Source organism: Pristis pectinata, chromosome 3 (assembly GCF_009764475.1).
Source record: "Pristis pectinata isolate sPriPec2 chromosome 3, sPriPec2.1.pri, whole genome shotgun sequence".
In the NCBI taxonomy this organism is placed as follows: Eukaryota; Metazoa; Chordata; class Chondrichthyes; order Rhinopristiformes; family Pristidae; genus Pristis; species Pristis pectinata.
The window spans coordinates 58471433-58488141 of NC_067407.1; the positions used below are offsets into that span (position 1 = coordinate 58471433).

General features: G+C 45.0%; 1 protein-coding gene across 1 annotated transcript in view; it reads right to left on the reverse strand.

Annotated features, from left to right (window-relative positions):
• The window catches only part of qsox1 (quiescin Q6 sulfhydryl oxidase 1), a 120607-nt gene that overhangs the window by 64742 nt on the left and 39156 nt on the right, over positions 1–16709 (reverse strand). Inside the window, 2 exon segments of the mRNA XM_052010852.1 lie at positions 3378–3468; positions 11055–11160. Coding sequence (XP_051866812.1) covers positions 3378–3468; positions 11055–11160 — 197 coding nt within the window.

Genomic DNA, 16709 nt, shown 5'->3' on the forward strand with positions numbered 1-16709 from the left:
ATATATCACCAAGCTTATTCTTCATTTCTGGCATATACAATACAACTAACATTTTTCCATCCACTTGGACAGTCCAGGTTCTGCTCTCATAAAACTATCCTTCAGCATTGTAGAAACAAATTAATAACAAAGGTGATGCATACTAAATCTGTTTCCATTAAGTCAAACCCCCATAGTTATCACTTAAGCTGATACAGTATTCACCTCAAATTTCTCTCCCTACACCTACCACCAATAACAGATGGGAAGCCACCAGTACTTCATCTAATTTCAATAACCTGCTTCAGAGCACGGTGGAATTGTCTTTCTTTCATGCAAGAAAGATTGCTTGTAAATGGGCCCCTATTCTGTTCTGTCATGATTTAACAAGGACATAATTCCAACAAAAAGGACTGAATGTCACATTTAGAAATTCATTAATTCCAAAAAGCAGACAGATTTTATTTGAAGATACACATTAATCTCTCCTACATTTCATCGAATTCCGGAATATATCCAAAACCAATGGAAGATTGACTCTCAATAACATCAAGCACAATTGGCGACAGCATTTTCTCACAATGCAGCACATTAACCCTCTATCACTAGTCACTTACTGAAGGGTGAGAAGGGAACAATACCAGTTGACTGCTATATCTGAAGAGTGACATAACTAACTGATGATGTATATTTTTAATATCACAGGGGGAAAAGAAATATTCAGGATTTCAAATCTCCCAGGTGAGGGGACAGGTGTGAGAATTCAGAAGAAAGCTCCTTGGGCTCTGCTCCCAGAGCGCTTGCTTAACCTCAGGACATCACCAGAATCAGAATCGGATTTACTATGAAATGAAATTTGTTGTTTTGCGGCAGCAGTACAGTGCAAACTCAAAAATTACGAAAAAAATTAAGTGTTAAAAAAAGGAATAACAAGGTAGGTGGACTGTTCAGAAATCTGATGGCGGTAGGGAAGAAGCTGTTTCTGAATCGTTGAGTGTGGGTCTTCAGGCTCCTGTACCTCCTCCCCTTGGTAGTAACGAGAAGAGGATGGTGAGGGTCCTTAGAGATGGACAGCTGCACCTTACCAGCTATCCCATATTCTAGTAGTAGACTATTACTTTAGACACACAGAAGGGGAAGCTTTATAGAACAAAACTGTTAATCCGGCACACTCACAACTTTGGCGCTGCTGGGCTAGCAAATTTTATGGACGACTGCGTACTATTTCATTATTGCTCCAACTCACTTTTAGCTTCCTTTTTTTATTTAAAGATGTTACATAGTAAAATTTCAGTTAACCCATTAAGTTTCATGGGAGTGCGGGAAACACAACCAGGTAATTCAAGGCAGCATGTCCAACTGAACCAGTTGATTTTAAAGGGTGCAAGTGTACTGGGGTCCTGGAGAGTGGACGGGGAGCATGGGAACCATGGGAGTGGGCAGCAAAAATGGCAAATATCACCTGGTGAGGATTAACAGAAGTAGATGGTAAGGAATAGATGTGGAACATGAAATATGGGATAGACTAGTTAGGCAGAATGGCCTGGACTGCTGCTAAGATTTCTCTGTGCCACCCAGTCTTCCATTCCTGCAGGTTAATTCAGTGCCAGCTTGAGTGAAAAAGTGCAGTGAATTGTTCCCTGCACTTTATCAGGCCTCAGAGGATCTACAACGGAAAAGACTGCTATTTGTGAACCATTCTGCAGAGTTCCTTGCTGAATAGATGGTTCTCATCCAGAAGACTCTTGAACAGACCTCTTGTATGTTAAAGATTAACTCTTGACCTCACAATCTACCTCATCACAGCCCTTGCACCTTATTTGTCTACCTTTCTCTGTAATTGTATTCTGCATTCTGTTATTGCTTTTCCCTTGTACTACCTCAAAGTACTTATGTTTTGAAATGATCTGTATGGATGATTTGCAAAATTTAGTTTATCACTGTATCTCAGTACATGTGGCAATAATAAACCAATACCAATCACACAGGAGATGAAAATTGAAATCTCCCAACACTGTAAGTAGCACAATATAACTTGGAAAGTCATCTGTTACCTCATCCTGTCAGAAAGAGAACACGTTACACGTCCACACCTTGAGTAATGTCAATATCTGGTTCTGCAGTTGTGCCCCTTGATGCGCTCCCTCCTTGAAGGCCCACACCTCTTAAGTCCAGTGGAGGCCAGTTGATTCTTACTTCCCCTCCTCTGACCATTTTTCACATTGCAAGCCCTCTCAACAATATCAGGCCATTCCTGGGGGCTGAATCGTTAAATCTAGGCTATGTACTTGACCACATGCCCTTATTTCCAATATGAATCCCTTGGTGGCTTCCTTCTGATTCTCTAATTGCTCACATGTAAAATTCACAATCCAACTACTCCTATGGGAGAAAAAAGACTCAGCAGTTTCTTTCTCATTCTTCCAGTATCCTAAGAAGCCAAGAGGCAGCTGGACCAATGACCTGCTTTTCATTGGTCAGTTTGGCACAAGCTCGGTGGTCATCAAATCTGTGGCCTAATCTCAGTTAGTACAAATCCCAGTTTATCTTGGAGGCAGTTGGGTCATTGAATTGGCTCTACCATTTTGTCAAACATGGAATCAATGCAATCCCAATTTTTCATCCCTTGTCTCAATCCTTTATCCCCTAATTGTGTTGTATATGGTCCGATCAGTTATTTATTGATAGCCTTCTGAGACTGCAAACGTTACGGATTCAGACCAATTCAGTTACAATTTTGACAGTGGGTTCCCCTTGCCTGTCCTCCTTACCCAGTCTGGCCCATTTGTGACTCCAGACCCACAACAATGTGGGTGATTCTTAAATGCCCTCTGAAATGGCCTTGCATGTCTCTCAGATCTTGGGTGACTGGGGATGGGTATTAGCCTTTCCAGCAATACCTGTGAATGAATAAAAAGGTCATGTGGGCTGTGATTCGCCATGGGTCAGGGAACAAATGGGGTGGGGGGGGCAGTTAAAACAGAGGAGGTGAATGTATTACCAGAACGTTATCATTATTACAAGGAATGGACCTGCTGTAGTGCATTGTATGTAGCTTAACACAAAATGGTTCCGGTCACCCACACTGACATCCTCATCCTGATGGGAAGATAAATTTAATGTTGCTAGTCACATCGTCTCTGATCTGGGGACCTCTGGGACATGCAGTATTGAAGGCTCTGTTTAACTTGTGGTGTTGTACACCTCCTGGTGCCTTGTTACTCAGCTGCTTTATAAATGGCCCCTAGGCTTTTAGCTGTGCTGTTCACTGTGACGGGCAGGCACACAAGGGAAGCTGAGCAAGTGATCTGTAATTAGGATTAAATCAGCGCAAAGTATGGCCAGATGAAATGTGGGCAGTGGCTGCAGCAGTCAAAAGGCAAAGACGCACATCTTACCTCTCGGCCTATGTATGATTTTGCATCTTCAAAGATCAGTGCTAGATACAGAACTTCATTGGCAGCAAAGAAGCTCCGAACCTCTGCCATGCTGTATTTGAGGGAAGGAAAAATATACATGAGTAATTGCTCACTGCATTAAGATGGTCAAAGAAAATTAAGGTTGCAAGATCATAGAAATGGGAAAGGTACTAATCCAATTTGCCACAAATCTTGAAACGTTCTTGGGAAGAATCATACTGGAGACTGATAATGCACGCAATATTCCCAGTGCAGTCTCACCAAGACCCTGTAGAAGTGTGGCAAGACATATTCATTGACTTCAGGAAAGGGGGTGTTGTACATGCACTTGTCTACATCAATGGTGCTCAGGTTGAGAGGGTTGAGAGCTTCAAGTTCCTTGGAATGAACATCACCAATAGCCTTTCCTGGTTCAACCAGGTAGACGCCACAGCCGAGAAAGCTCACTAGCGCCTCTACTTCCTCAGGAGGCTAAAGAAATTTGGCATGTCCCCTTTGACATTCGTCAATTTTTATTGATGCACCATAGAAAGCATCCTATCTGGATGCATCATGGCTTGGTATGGCAACTGCTCTGCCCGGGACCGCAAGAAACTGCAGAGAGTTGTGGACACAGCCCAGCACATCACAGAAACCAGCCTCCCCTCCATGGACTCTGTCTATACCTCTTGCTGCCTTGGTGAAGCAGCCAGCATATTCAAAGACCCCACCCACCTGGGTCATTCTCTCTTCTCTCCTCGCTCATCAGGCAGAAGATACAGGAGCCTGAGGGCACATAGCACCAGGCTCAAGGACAGCTTCTATCCCACGGTGATAAAACGATTGAACAGTTCTCTTATATGATGAGATGGACTCTTGACCTCACAATCTCGACCTTGTTCTGACCTTGCACCTTATTGTCTACCTGCAATACACTTCCCTGCAAGCTGTGACACTTTACTCTGTATTCTGTTATTGTTTTTACCCTGTACTACCTCAATGCACTGTGTAATGAATTAATCTGTATGAACGGTATGCAAGACAAGTTTTTCACTGTACCTCGGTACAAGTGACAATAATAAACCAATACCAATTTAAACCTCTTGCTATGAGGGTCAATGTATCGCCTGCCTTGCTAACTGTTTGCCACTATTGCTACTATGATTTACTAAATGGCACTCATGAGCCAGTCATTAGATAAATTTAAATAGTTCCCTCTTCCACAATCCGCAGAAGGTCACACACACACTGCAAAAATGTGGCAATTCCATTCCTGCTTCCCAAACTAAGGACCTTTCCAATTTCTGTCAGTGGGATCTGTAAAAGTTGGGTTTGGTCAGTGGTGTGGGCTCAGGGATTCACCAACCTCTGGGTGGGGAAATTTCTCTGTACTGAATGGCCCACCTTTTAGTTTAGTGTGACCACTGGTTCTGGACATCCCAGCTAAAAGAAGCATCAACACCTGTTCCACATAAGACTTGCTGTGTTAGCAGACGATGCATGGTCTGGGCTGGAATCAATGTTAGTTCGTGGAAGTGAAAGATCCAAGCCTTTCCCCATTATTCAAAAACATCTGTATGATTGCTTTCCTCCTCACAAGTTATGTCCTTAGGCAAAGGGCTGAGAGGGAGTTTTGCCTTCACTTAGCCAACAGATATAAAAGACTGATGCTTCTTTAGCAGATTTCTAACATGTGACACAACTACTGTCAAAGTGTGCTTGAGCAAGAAGACATACTTGCCGTCCGACACTTCCCCGACCCTCAAGGGGTGACCACCATTTATTAAAACATCAACCTCTGCTTCTTCCTTCAGCAGAACCATTTAACACCATGAAAGCTCAGACTAGTGCAAGGTCCTTTCAGAGTTCTGTAGCTGACTCTTGTTTCTCAAACCATGACATTGGTAGGACAATGATGGATTTGCTCACCACTTTTCTAAACATGGGAGAGCCATCTCCCACCCCACTGCTCACACCACTAATATTTCTTTGGCTCAGAGGCCAGCAAGGATGGGTATCAGAGCAAGTCACGAAATAACATTATCAACCCGAATCCAAGAGCATTCTGAAAGAAACCTCCCTTACTTCAGGTCTCATTTACTCTCCTCACCTTCCCTCAAATATTTCCTCCTTTCCTTTTTTGATATCCTGGTGTCAGTATAACCTCAATTACTTCCCAAAGTCATCATGCCTTTTGGTACAGCATTAAATTGGTCGCCACAAATTTGTTCCATTAAGTAGGAGGGGCGCAAACTATTGAAAGTATCTGATGCATAGCTGACTCACCCATCAGTCGTAAATGAAAATCAAAAAAAGTGCAGGAAATCTGAAATAAAAACAGAAAGTACTGGAAACACTCAGAAGGTCTGTGGAGAAAGAAACAGTTAACGTTTCAGGACAAAGACCCTTTGCTTGTAATGGAGAGTAGCAACTTGCTTATCATCTGAGATGGAGACAGAGATCCAGAAAAGGAAAGGATGAGTCAGAGATTGTCCATGTGAAGGTGAGGGCAGGGTGAAAATTGGCAGCATAAGTAATGAAATTGTTGAGTTCTGCATGAGTACACAGAAGCTGCACCAATGCAGTCAATCGATGTACTGACAAAAGAATTGAAGGCATATGACTGAATCAAAGACTGTTCTACATATCCCACAAATAGACATGCATAGCTTCACCCAAGCAAGTACCTATAGCTACACCTTTAATCTGGAGGAAGTGAGTGAAGTTGAAGATGAAGTTGTTCAATGTGAGAATGTTCAGCCAGGTGAATGAGTGTATTGGTGGAGGGGAACAGGTTGGGACTGTGCTCAAGGAAGAAACAGAGGCCTTCACACCATCCTGATGTGGGAATGGAGGCGGAAAGAGATTGTACGCCCATGGTAAAAATGAACCTGTTGGGACCAGGGATTTGGGATCCATCTAAGTGGTCTGCCAGGGCTGCCCTGCTTATGGATTTTGGGCAGAAGATAGAAGTGGGCTGTGTGGGGCTGGGACACTATAAGGCTGGAAGCTGTGGAGGGAAGATTTCCTGAGGAAATGAGGTTCATGACTTCCTGGGAGATCATGGCTTGATATTTGATGGTGGGGTCATGATCCAAAGGGAGGTATGAGGAGTACATTGGTGCTGCTTTCTGTACTCAAGTAGAACTCAACAACTTAATTACTTTTCAGCCAATTTCCACCCTGCCCTCACCTTCACAAGGCCAATCTCTGACTCTTCCCTTCCTTTTCTGGATCTCTGACTCCAGCTCAGGAGATAGACTAGCTACTACCATCCATTGCGACTACCATTCATTACAAGCTTACTGACTCCCACAGCTATCTCAACTACTCTTCGTCCCACCCTGCCTCCTGTAATGACTCTATTCCATTCTCCCAATGCCTCCATCTCTGTCATATTTCCTGCATGATGAGACTCTCTATATATGTGCCCCTGAAAGGAAACAGAATGTTGGATTTTATTGAAAGGGGTATTAGAACAAAAATAGAGAAGCTTAGCTACAACTGTATAGGTTTTCGATGAAATCGTGGCTGGAGTACTGCATCCAGTTTTGCTCTGCTTATTTATGGAGGGAAATAACTGTATTGGATGTCTTCCTTCTTCCTAACTGTGGTTTCCCTTCTACCATCGTTAACAAAGACCTTGACAGCATCTCATCTGTTTCCCACACCACTTCTCCTCTAAGACAGAACAAGGTTAGGGTTCCTCTGTTCTTCCATTCCCACCAGCCACTGCACTCAACAGGATGTTCTCTTCAATTTCTGACACCTTCAAAGATATTCGACCATCAGAACCATCTTCCCTTCTCCTCCCTTTCGGCATTTTGCAGATCCCCATCACTATTCCTCTGTTCCCACCACTACCCCACCTTCTTATGGCACTTTCCCTTGCAAATGCATCTCCTCCCTTCCCACCGTCTGGGGACCCAAACAGTCATTCCAATGATACACGTACACTTCTTCCAGTCCCATGTTTGTTCATAATGTGGTCTCTTCCTTACTGGAGAAACCAAATGCAGACTGGATGACAGCTTTTCATACCTACTGCATTTTATCCACAGAGGTGACCCTGAGCTTCCTGTTGCCTGCTGTTTTAATTCTCCACTCCCACCCTGACCGATCAACACGTTGCAGCCTCTTGGACTCAATACTGAATTCTATAACTTCAGGTAATCCTGATTTCTTGGTCTGTATCAGTCATCCATCTGTGATACTGGCTCAACTTGTTTGTTTTTTGCCCCCCCCCCCCTCCTTTTTTCTTTCCTCTTCCTGCTCTGCATTTCATGATCTCTACATTCTTTTGTCTATGTTCTCACTCTCTAACTGCTCCCATTCACTCACCGACCAGGTAACATTATTTACAGCTTATCCCCACGGTCACCATGCTTTTACCCTATTAGAGACATCTCCCCCTCTTCCTGCAGTCGAACAAGCTTCTTTTCTCTTTCCCAGTTCTGACGAAGGGTCTTTGACCTGAAGCATTACCTCTGTTTCTCTTCCCAAAGATACTGCCTGACCTGCTAAATATTTCCAGCATTTTCAGTTTTTATTTTAGATTTCCAGAATCTACAGTTTTTTTTTTGAAGTTGATTGGCAATCTACAAATTGTTTTAACACCTCGACCACACCCACCATCTCTTTCCTTAATGCCCTCTTCCTTAGTGTCCAGTTCAGTGCTCACAATGTCAACCCTCCAACACCGACCATCTTAAAGCCCACTCCCCCTAATGCTCAGTTTGTTAACATTCAACTCCTCCTCCACACACAAGCCTGTCTCATTGCCCAAGAAGGATTAAATTCAATTGATTCTTTTTTCCTGAAACTTGTTCAAATTCTTCTGTCTTTGGCATTGCTGAGGTATATTAAATAATTTTCACAAAACAAGCATCAATCATTGCAAAGAAATCAGAATCATGGACACACTTGACCAAAATATTTAGGTTAATTGTGTTAACTTGAGGGAATCGGCCTGGGGTTCTGCAGTTTCAGAATATTATAAAGTTTCTGGACTTATCTGAGGTACAATTTTGGGCTTCTTATTTAAGCAAGGGACCATTACTTGGCTTGGGAGTGGTCAAGTGAAGGTTCACTAGATTAGTTCTACAGGACCAAGGATATCCATGACAGGAGATCAAGGATAATGGGGATCAGGCAGGAATTAAGGCTAGATATCTTGGAAGGTTATGGGCCAAATGCTGGCAAATGGGACTAGCTTGGATGGGGCATCTTGGTCGGCATGGACCAGTTAGGCCAAAGGGCCTGTTTCTGTGCTGTATCACTCTATTTCATTGAATGGTTTGATGTTTGAAGGGCCATATCGTATCAAAAACCAGAAGGCCTAGCTTTAAGGTGAGAGGAAGGAGTTTTAAAGGGGATCTACATAGAAACATAGAAAACCGACAGCACAATTCAGGCCCTTTGGCCCACAAAGCTGTGCCGAACATGTCCCTACCTTAGAAATTACTAGGCTTACCCATAGCCCTCTATTTTACTCAGCTCCATGTACCTATCCAACAGTCTCTTAAAAGACCCTATCATATCCGCCTCCACCACCGTTGCCGGCAGCCCATTCCACACACTCACCACTGTCTGAGTAAAAAACTTACCCCTGACATCTCTTCTATACCTACTCCCCAGCACCTTAAACCTATGTCCTCTTGATGCAACCATTTCAGCCCTGGGAAAAGCCTCTGACTATCCACCCGATCAATGCCCCTCATCATCTTATATACCTCTATCAGTTCCCCCCCTCATCCTCCGTTGCTCCAAGGAGAAAAGGCCGAGTTCCCTCAACCTGCATTCATAAGGCATGCACCGCATTCCAGGCAGCATCCTTGTAAATCTCCTCTGCACCCTTTCTATGGCTTCCACGTTCTTCCTGTAGTGAGGTGACCAGAACTGAGCACAGTACTCCAAGTGGGGTCTGACCAGGGTCCTATATAGCTGCAACAATACCTCTCGGCTCCTAAATTCAATTCCCCCAGCAATAAGCTTGGTACAACGACTGCTCTGCCCAGGACTGCAAGAAATTGCAGGCAGCTGCAAACACAGCCCAGTCCATCACAAAAAACAGCCTCCCCTCCATCGACTACATCTACACCTCGCCGCCTCAGGAAAGCAGCCAAAATAATCAAGGACCCCTCCCACCCCGGACATTCTCTCTTCTCCCCCCTCCAGAGGGAAGAAGATACAAAAGCCTGAAAACACATACCACCAGGCTACTGAGCGATAAATTTTTTACATGGCGGGTCGTTGGTATGTAGAACTCACTGCCAGAAGTGGTGGTGAAGTCAGATACGATTACTATGATTTGAGACATTTAGACAGAGAGTTAAATAGGCAAGGCATAGAAGGATATGGTGTGATGTGGGAAAATGGGATTAGCGTAGATGGGCATTAAAGTCAGTATGGATGTGATAGGCCGAAGGGCCTGTTTCTGTGCTGTACCACCCCATGACTTTACTCCGGCTCCTATTTCTTATATTCTGTTATCTACTGGAGATCTCCCTCAGCTATGAAGATTGATAGCAGTTTTAAACTAATTCATATTTATAAAAGGTCTTTTAACAACAAACTTGGATTTATTTAGTACACTTAAAGAAGGACATATTAGCACAGTAACCAATGATTAGCCAATGAAACTGGGGGGGGGGGAGGAGGAGAGGGGGGGGGGGGGAGGAGGAGAGGGGGGGGGGGAGGAGGAGGAGGAGGGGGGGAGGAGGAGGAGGAGGGGGGGAGGAGGAGGGGGGGAGGAGAGGGGGGAGGAGGAGGAGGGGGGGAGGAGGAGGGGGGGAGGAGGAGGGGGGGAGGAGAGGGGGGAGGAGGAGAGGGGGGGAGGAGGAGAGGGGGGGAGGAGGAGGAGGAGGGGGGGGAGGAGGAGGAGGAGGGGGGAGGAGGAGGGGGGAGGAGAGGGGGGAGGAGAGGGGGGAGGAGAGGGGGGAGGAGAGGGGGGAGGAGAGGGGGGAGGAGAGGGGGGAGGAGAGGGGGGAGGAGAGGGGGGAGGAGAGGGGGAGGAGAGGGGGAGGAGAGGGGGAGGAGAGGGGGGAGGAAGAGGGGGGGAGAAGAGGGGGGAGGAGGAGAGGGGGGAGGAGGAGAGGGGGGGAGGAGGAGAGGGGGGGAGGAGGAGAGGGGGGAGGAGGAGAGGGGGGGAGGAGGAGAGGGGGGAGGAGGAGAGGGGGGAGGAGGAGAGGGGGGAGGAGGAGAGGGGGGAGGAGGGGGGGGAGGAGAGGGGGGAGGGGAGGGGAGGGAGGAGAGGGATTGGTTGAGAGCAAGGCTGTGGATCTCAGTTTTTATTCTCTGCTAGGCCAAGATCCAAGTGAACAACAGGAAAGGTTCAAGGGGCTGAATTGCCATCCCACATTGTTCTTTTCTGTCATAGAGCTGAAACAAGCCCTCCGGCCCAACTTGTCCATTCCGACCAAGGTGTTCACCTAAGCTAGTCCCATTTGCCCACTCTTGGCATGTATCTCTCTAAATCTTTCCTATCCATATTCTGTCATTAGATCAGAGTAAGGAAATGCCATTTCTTTCAGCAAGTCTCAGCGTGCAATACCCTTTGAAAGGTTTTTCCTTGACTTCCAAGTCAGAAGGTACCTTGTCTGGATAGGAGCCACAGAAGAGCAATTGTAGCCCTTTTAAGGGATACAGTTCCATAACTTTAATTCAGTGTGTGCATACCTGATTGGTTCCAATGGGGGGCATGCTGGGGGCCACTCATTCTCTCCATGTTTCTCCAGGTGATCAATGAAATTATGGCGCAGAGCTACCACACTGAGTTCAGTACCTGTCAGGAATCAGACACAGGTAAGTGTTAGTGGCCGGGGCTCGATAATGACAGCAGCCCAGGCATTTTCAAAGGAATATGGTTTTAAGGGTGGGGCGACTGGGTTCTCTCACAGTGCACCTGCTCTGCACACAACTTCGACAAAGCTTGGCTGGGATTTATTTTCCAGTCGTGTGCACCATAGTTCCTCCACCTACGCCAGCGTAGTGAACTCAGTAAAATGAATTGTGCTCAAAAGGATTTTCCAAATTTGTGCCACAGTAATATCCTCCTTGCCCCTTTTTGTTGATGTGCCCAGGTGTTTTATCTAAACAATAAAGTAGCCCATCTGCATATACAAACGTGGGGTGTCCATTGATAAAGTCTGGGTGTAGAGGCACAAACCTAGGTACATATCAGGGCCAGCTTCTTCCTCCTTCAAGCCTTACCAAAGAGAGTGACCTACACTGTCCCAGTTAGGTTTAGAACTACACAGTGTCCCTATGCGCAGTGTTGCCCCCAGTCAGTTTCCAATGAGTCTATCCCATGGAAGCATGCCAAGGATTCACAGTCTAGAAGTTTCATTTGTATTACTGCAGAGATTGTCTGCAGCTGCCAGTTTAATATTTAAGCAGGAACTTCCCTCATTCTTCCCTTTTACTTTGGATGTGCTTTTTTCAGGTGAAATGAGATGAGAAGCAAGAGCTCCGCACCAAGGGCACAACGATAATGGGACGGTGGGCTGCATGCAAACCTTCCAACAGATCCCTGGCTCTTCCGGTGTTGATCCACAGGACCCTGCTGCTTGTGGTACACAACAGAGCTAGTTCTGGCTCCCAAACAAAGAGAGCCAGCATTCCTCTGGTGCGAACATCTGATCTGCATCCATGGTAAATCAAGCAGGTTTCATCTTAATGAACCTAATCCCTTGTCTGGAAGTGTGGAATTCTAAAAATTCTTGGCTCACATGTACCCCATGAAAGATTCAGGGAAAAGAAACAAGGAACTAAGATTAATTAATCACATGTGACTTCGTAATAGGACTTGCATTTCTGGCCCATTAAAAACAATAAGCTTTATCCTTTCACTCAGAAGACAGGAAAATTCCCTTTGGACTTGTCTTGAAGTTCCATACCATGTTATGCCCTTACTGTCAGCTCAAATGGCAAGTCCTTCACATGGCCCTGGGTTGAAAAAGAGTGGGGGTGCTGATTACTATCCACTATCTTCTGTTTTAAAGTGCGTGCATGGCTAAGAGGTAATTACAGGCTCCTCTCTGGATGTCCTGGCATGGAGACTTGCCCTCCTTGCAAACTCAGTGAGAGCAGAGTGCAGGATCTAGATGTCTTCAAGAAATAGGAGAACCGGTCTTCCCCTATTTCTTTCCCGATCTTCTGCCATTAATTTTCCCCTCTGCTTGAGATACAGCTGGTTTATTGCACAGGAGGTGTAAGTACGTCATAATAATGATCTACAGTTCTGCCCTCACTTTCCAGGAGAGACCACTGTATTGCTTGCAGGATCAAGAAGCCAAGCCACACCAAAGGTCTGACAGTGTCTGAAGTACTGAGATTGGCTGACATAGCAAACAGAATCAGTACAATCGAACCACTCCCTCAGTAAGCTTTGAGGATTACCCAATCAGATGCATTTCAAAACATGTTATTTAATTCTCCAAATTAGAATGCTCCCTTGAGCTAATAACATTGCACTAATAATATCATGAACTAGTTTCACAAAGTGGAGAGGAACTGATGGAACACATCACTGGAAAGCATAATCTAACCAGCAGGGCAATCACCTTCTTTCAATGGTTCCATTCCTTATCCCTTTATCTTGGGGCTTTTGGCTGAGCTTGATTTCAGGAAAGGGGGTGGTGTACATGCACCTGTTTACATCGATGGTGCTGAGGTCAAGAAGGTTGAGAGCTACAAGTTCCTTGGAGTGAACATCACCAATAACCTGTACTGGTGCAACCACGTAGATCCCACGGCTAAGAAAGTTTACCAGCGCCTCTACTTCCTCAGGAGGCTAAAGAAATTTGGCATGTCCCCTTTGACACTCACCAACTTTTATCAATGCACCATAGAAAGCATCCTGTCTGGATGCATCATGGCTTGGTACGGCAACTGCTCTGTCTGGGACCACGAAACTGCAGAGAGTTGTGGACGCAGCCCAGCACATCACGGAAACCAGCCTCCCCTCCATGGACTCTGTCTTTACCTCTCGCTGCCTTGGTGAAGCAGCCAGTATAATCAAAGACCCCACCCACCTGGTCATTCTCTCTTCTCTCCTCTCCCATCAAGCAGAAGACACAGGAATCTGAGGGCACATAGCACCAGGCTCAAGGACAGCTTCTATCCCACTATGATAAGACTATTGAACGGTTCCCTTATATGATGAGATGGACTCTTGACCTCACAATTTACCTTGTTATGACCTTGCTACCTGCCCTGCAGCTGTGACACTTTACTTTGTATTCTGTTATTGTTTTTACCCTTTACTACCTCAATGCACTGTGAAATGAATTGATCTGTTTGAACAGTATGCAAGACATTTTTCACTGTACCTCAGTACAAGAGGCAATAATAAACCAATACCAATACTCGGATGCAGGTTCAGTCAAGGTTTCAAGATTGTCCCAGTTATCTGCAAGTTTCCAGCCATCCTCACTACCTCTTCAGCTGGTTTCAGGAAAAAGCTGGCCACCTTATAGAGCTATACAGCACAGAAGTAGGCTATTTGGCCCACCGAGTCCATGCTGACCATCAAGTGTCTACCTATACCTGTTTTCCAGCACTTACCCTGTGCCCTTTCATGCCTTGGTGGTTCAAGTGCTCATCATCTTAATTGTTGTGAGAGTACCTGCCTCAGGATGGCTGATTTTTGCTCACATCAAATTCATAAACTTTTTGTCCTTTCACTATCATTTTGAGTAAACTTTGGTCATGCTGGCTCTGAACTTTTAGCTTTACTTCTTTTAAGCTCATCATGTGCTGCATGGGTCACTCTCCCTCTCTCCCACTGTACTTAATCTAGGACTCAAAGATCTCCTCATTCTTCCACAAATCTTTACTTTTAATCTGAGAACCTTTTTATTTATTAATTTTTCACAATCTGGGTGTTGTCAACAAGGCCAGCATTTATTGCCTATCCATAATTGCCCTTGAGAAGGTAGAGGTGAGCTGCCTCCTTGAACCACTGCAGCCCTTCTGGTGAAGGCATCCTTCAGTGCTGCTGGGAGTGAGTTTCAGGATTTAGACCAGCAATGATGAAAATTTGACTTTGTTTCAAGTCCAAGTCAGTATCGTTATACTTTCCAAAGACATCACAAGTCACTTCTTCCCAGTCTAGAATGGACAAAGAAATTGCATGTACACAGCACTCTTTACAATCTCAAGCTATTCTGCAGTGCTTTACCATGCACAAGCTCCTTTCTTATGTATAGGCACTGTTGTACTGCAGGAAACGTCGAAGCCAATTGATACATATGAAGATCCTAGATAAGTGATTAAGTAATTTGGTTTGGCTAGGACCTGGTTACTCACCCTCAACCCCAACTTTCCTTTCTTATTTGCGTAGTGCTAATGGAGTATTGTACGTTTACTTCAGAAGGCAGCTCTCTCTTAGTACTGCCCAGAGATGACAGCCAAAGCTTTGCACTCCATTGCCCGAAGTACAATTTGAACGTGCAACCTTCTAACACAAAGGAAGACCTCCAAAAAACAACCTCCCTTCTTCCTAAAATTTCCATGCTTATAAAAGCCAACCCCTACTTTCCAATTTACCACCCCTTGCCCATGTTTTCCAGCCAGTGGCTCTGAATTTCTCTACGGGATTTGGCTATTAACCTAAGGTTCTAATTCTAAAAGAACATTATTTTGCATTGAAGGTCCTTATGATTGCAGGGTGGTAGTGGTGGGAGGGGGTTTGGGAGGGGAAGCAACCATAGTCAGCACTATGAACATACCATGCACTTTACAAAAGGATTACTGGGTACCTGATGAGAAGTAGATACTTGCCCATTTAACCCCCTCTCCTTCACTCAAGGCATGAGAATAATCTCACATGCAGCTTCATCCAATCACATAATTCAGTGTGGATCAGGCATTGAACTGTGAACTCCCAATTCATATGACCATGTTGTACATTTAGTCATTTATTCTAAATCAAGTTTTTGAGCAAATGTTCTGTATTTTGCAAAGGAGAAAAATCTCCAAACAGACCGTACAAGTCTTACAATGGATCAATGGAACAGGAGTGAATTACTGGAGCCTGTTTTCCACTGACTTATTTCTCTGCTTTTGTTCTGTAACCATTAAAACCTGTCAACAATCCATCAAACCTCAGTTTGAATTGTTTTAACTAACTCCCAGCTGTGTACAGATTTTGGGTTAAGGCCACTCCAAATTTCACTGACGCTTTGTGCAAGGAAGTCCTTCCTGTCATTGACCTTGTGTTCCGATTTTAAGGTTTTGTCTTTATTTTTGACTTCATCCCACACAGAGACTTGGGACATACATTTCCTTGAATACACAGGGAATTGAGATGAGTTCCAAACAGCCAATGATAGTCATTTCCTCAGCATCAGCAACATGACTTTCCAAACCTTTCTCTGGAGTGACTGTTGATAATCTACCAAGAATATCATGAAAGATTGGGAGAATCCGTATCCACCCCATCCTTCACTTATTATCTGTAACCTACAAGCCATCGGATTCCTGATCCAGTTATTTGGTTGGATCCAGTTAGGAGTTCCCAGAATATGCTTTGTAGGGGGTGTCCAAATTTTAATTTTCTTCTTCCTTGTCCCCTTATTCTTGTTGAAGATTGGATAATGGCGGGGGGGTGGTTTGGGGGATGATGGGTGTGGATCTTTGCCTATTCTGTTCAACATTTACAGCTCATTTTCAGAGCATGTTTTTCACCTGCCACCCCACATGGATGGACCACTTTCCACCATGTACTCTTCCTGGTCTCAGGGAGGAAGTGGCAATGTCCAGACTCTGTGTGCATGAGTGTGGCAATAGTTGGGCCCACAGCCCCTTATGTTGGATAAGGATGCTAATACCTTTACAAATGGTGGGTTTGGGAACATTAAGCAGGCTGACCTTTCATGCTTGCAAAGCCACCTTAGAATTGCCTGCCTCAATCAATCATAGGGCCATAGAGTAGTACAGCACAGAAACAGGCCCTTTGGCCCATCTAGTCTATGCCAATCTGATCTTCTGCCTAGTTTCATCTACCTGCAGCTGGGCCATACCTCTCCAATCCCCTCTCATCCATGTACCTAAGAGTCCTCAGGCACTTAGCATATTCACCAGGTTAGCTGTGGCCTAAGAGGAATCTGTAAGGAGAAATCCTCAGTTCTAGTTGGCACGGTAGTGTAGCAGTTAGCGTAATGCTATTACAGTGCCAGTGACCCGGGTTCAATTCCGCACTACTGTCTGTAAGGAGCTTGTACATTCTCCCTGTGTCTGCGTGGGTTTCCTCTGGGTGCTCTGGTTTTGTCCCACATTCCAAAAATGTACAGGTTAGGAAGTTGTGGGCATGCTATGTTGGCGCCGGAA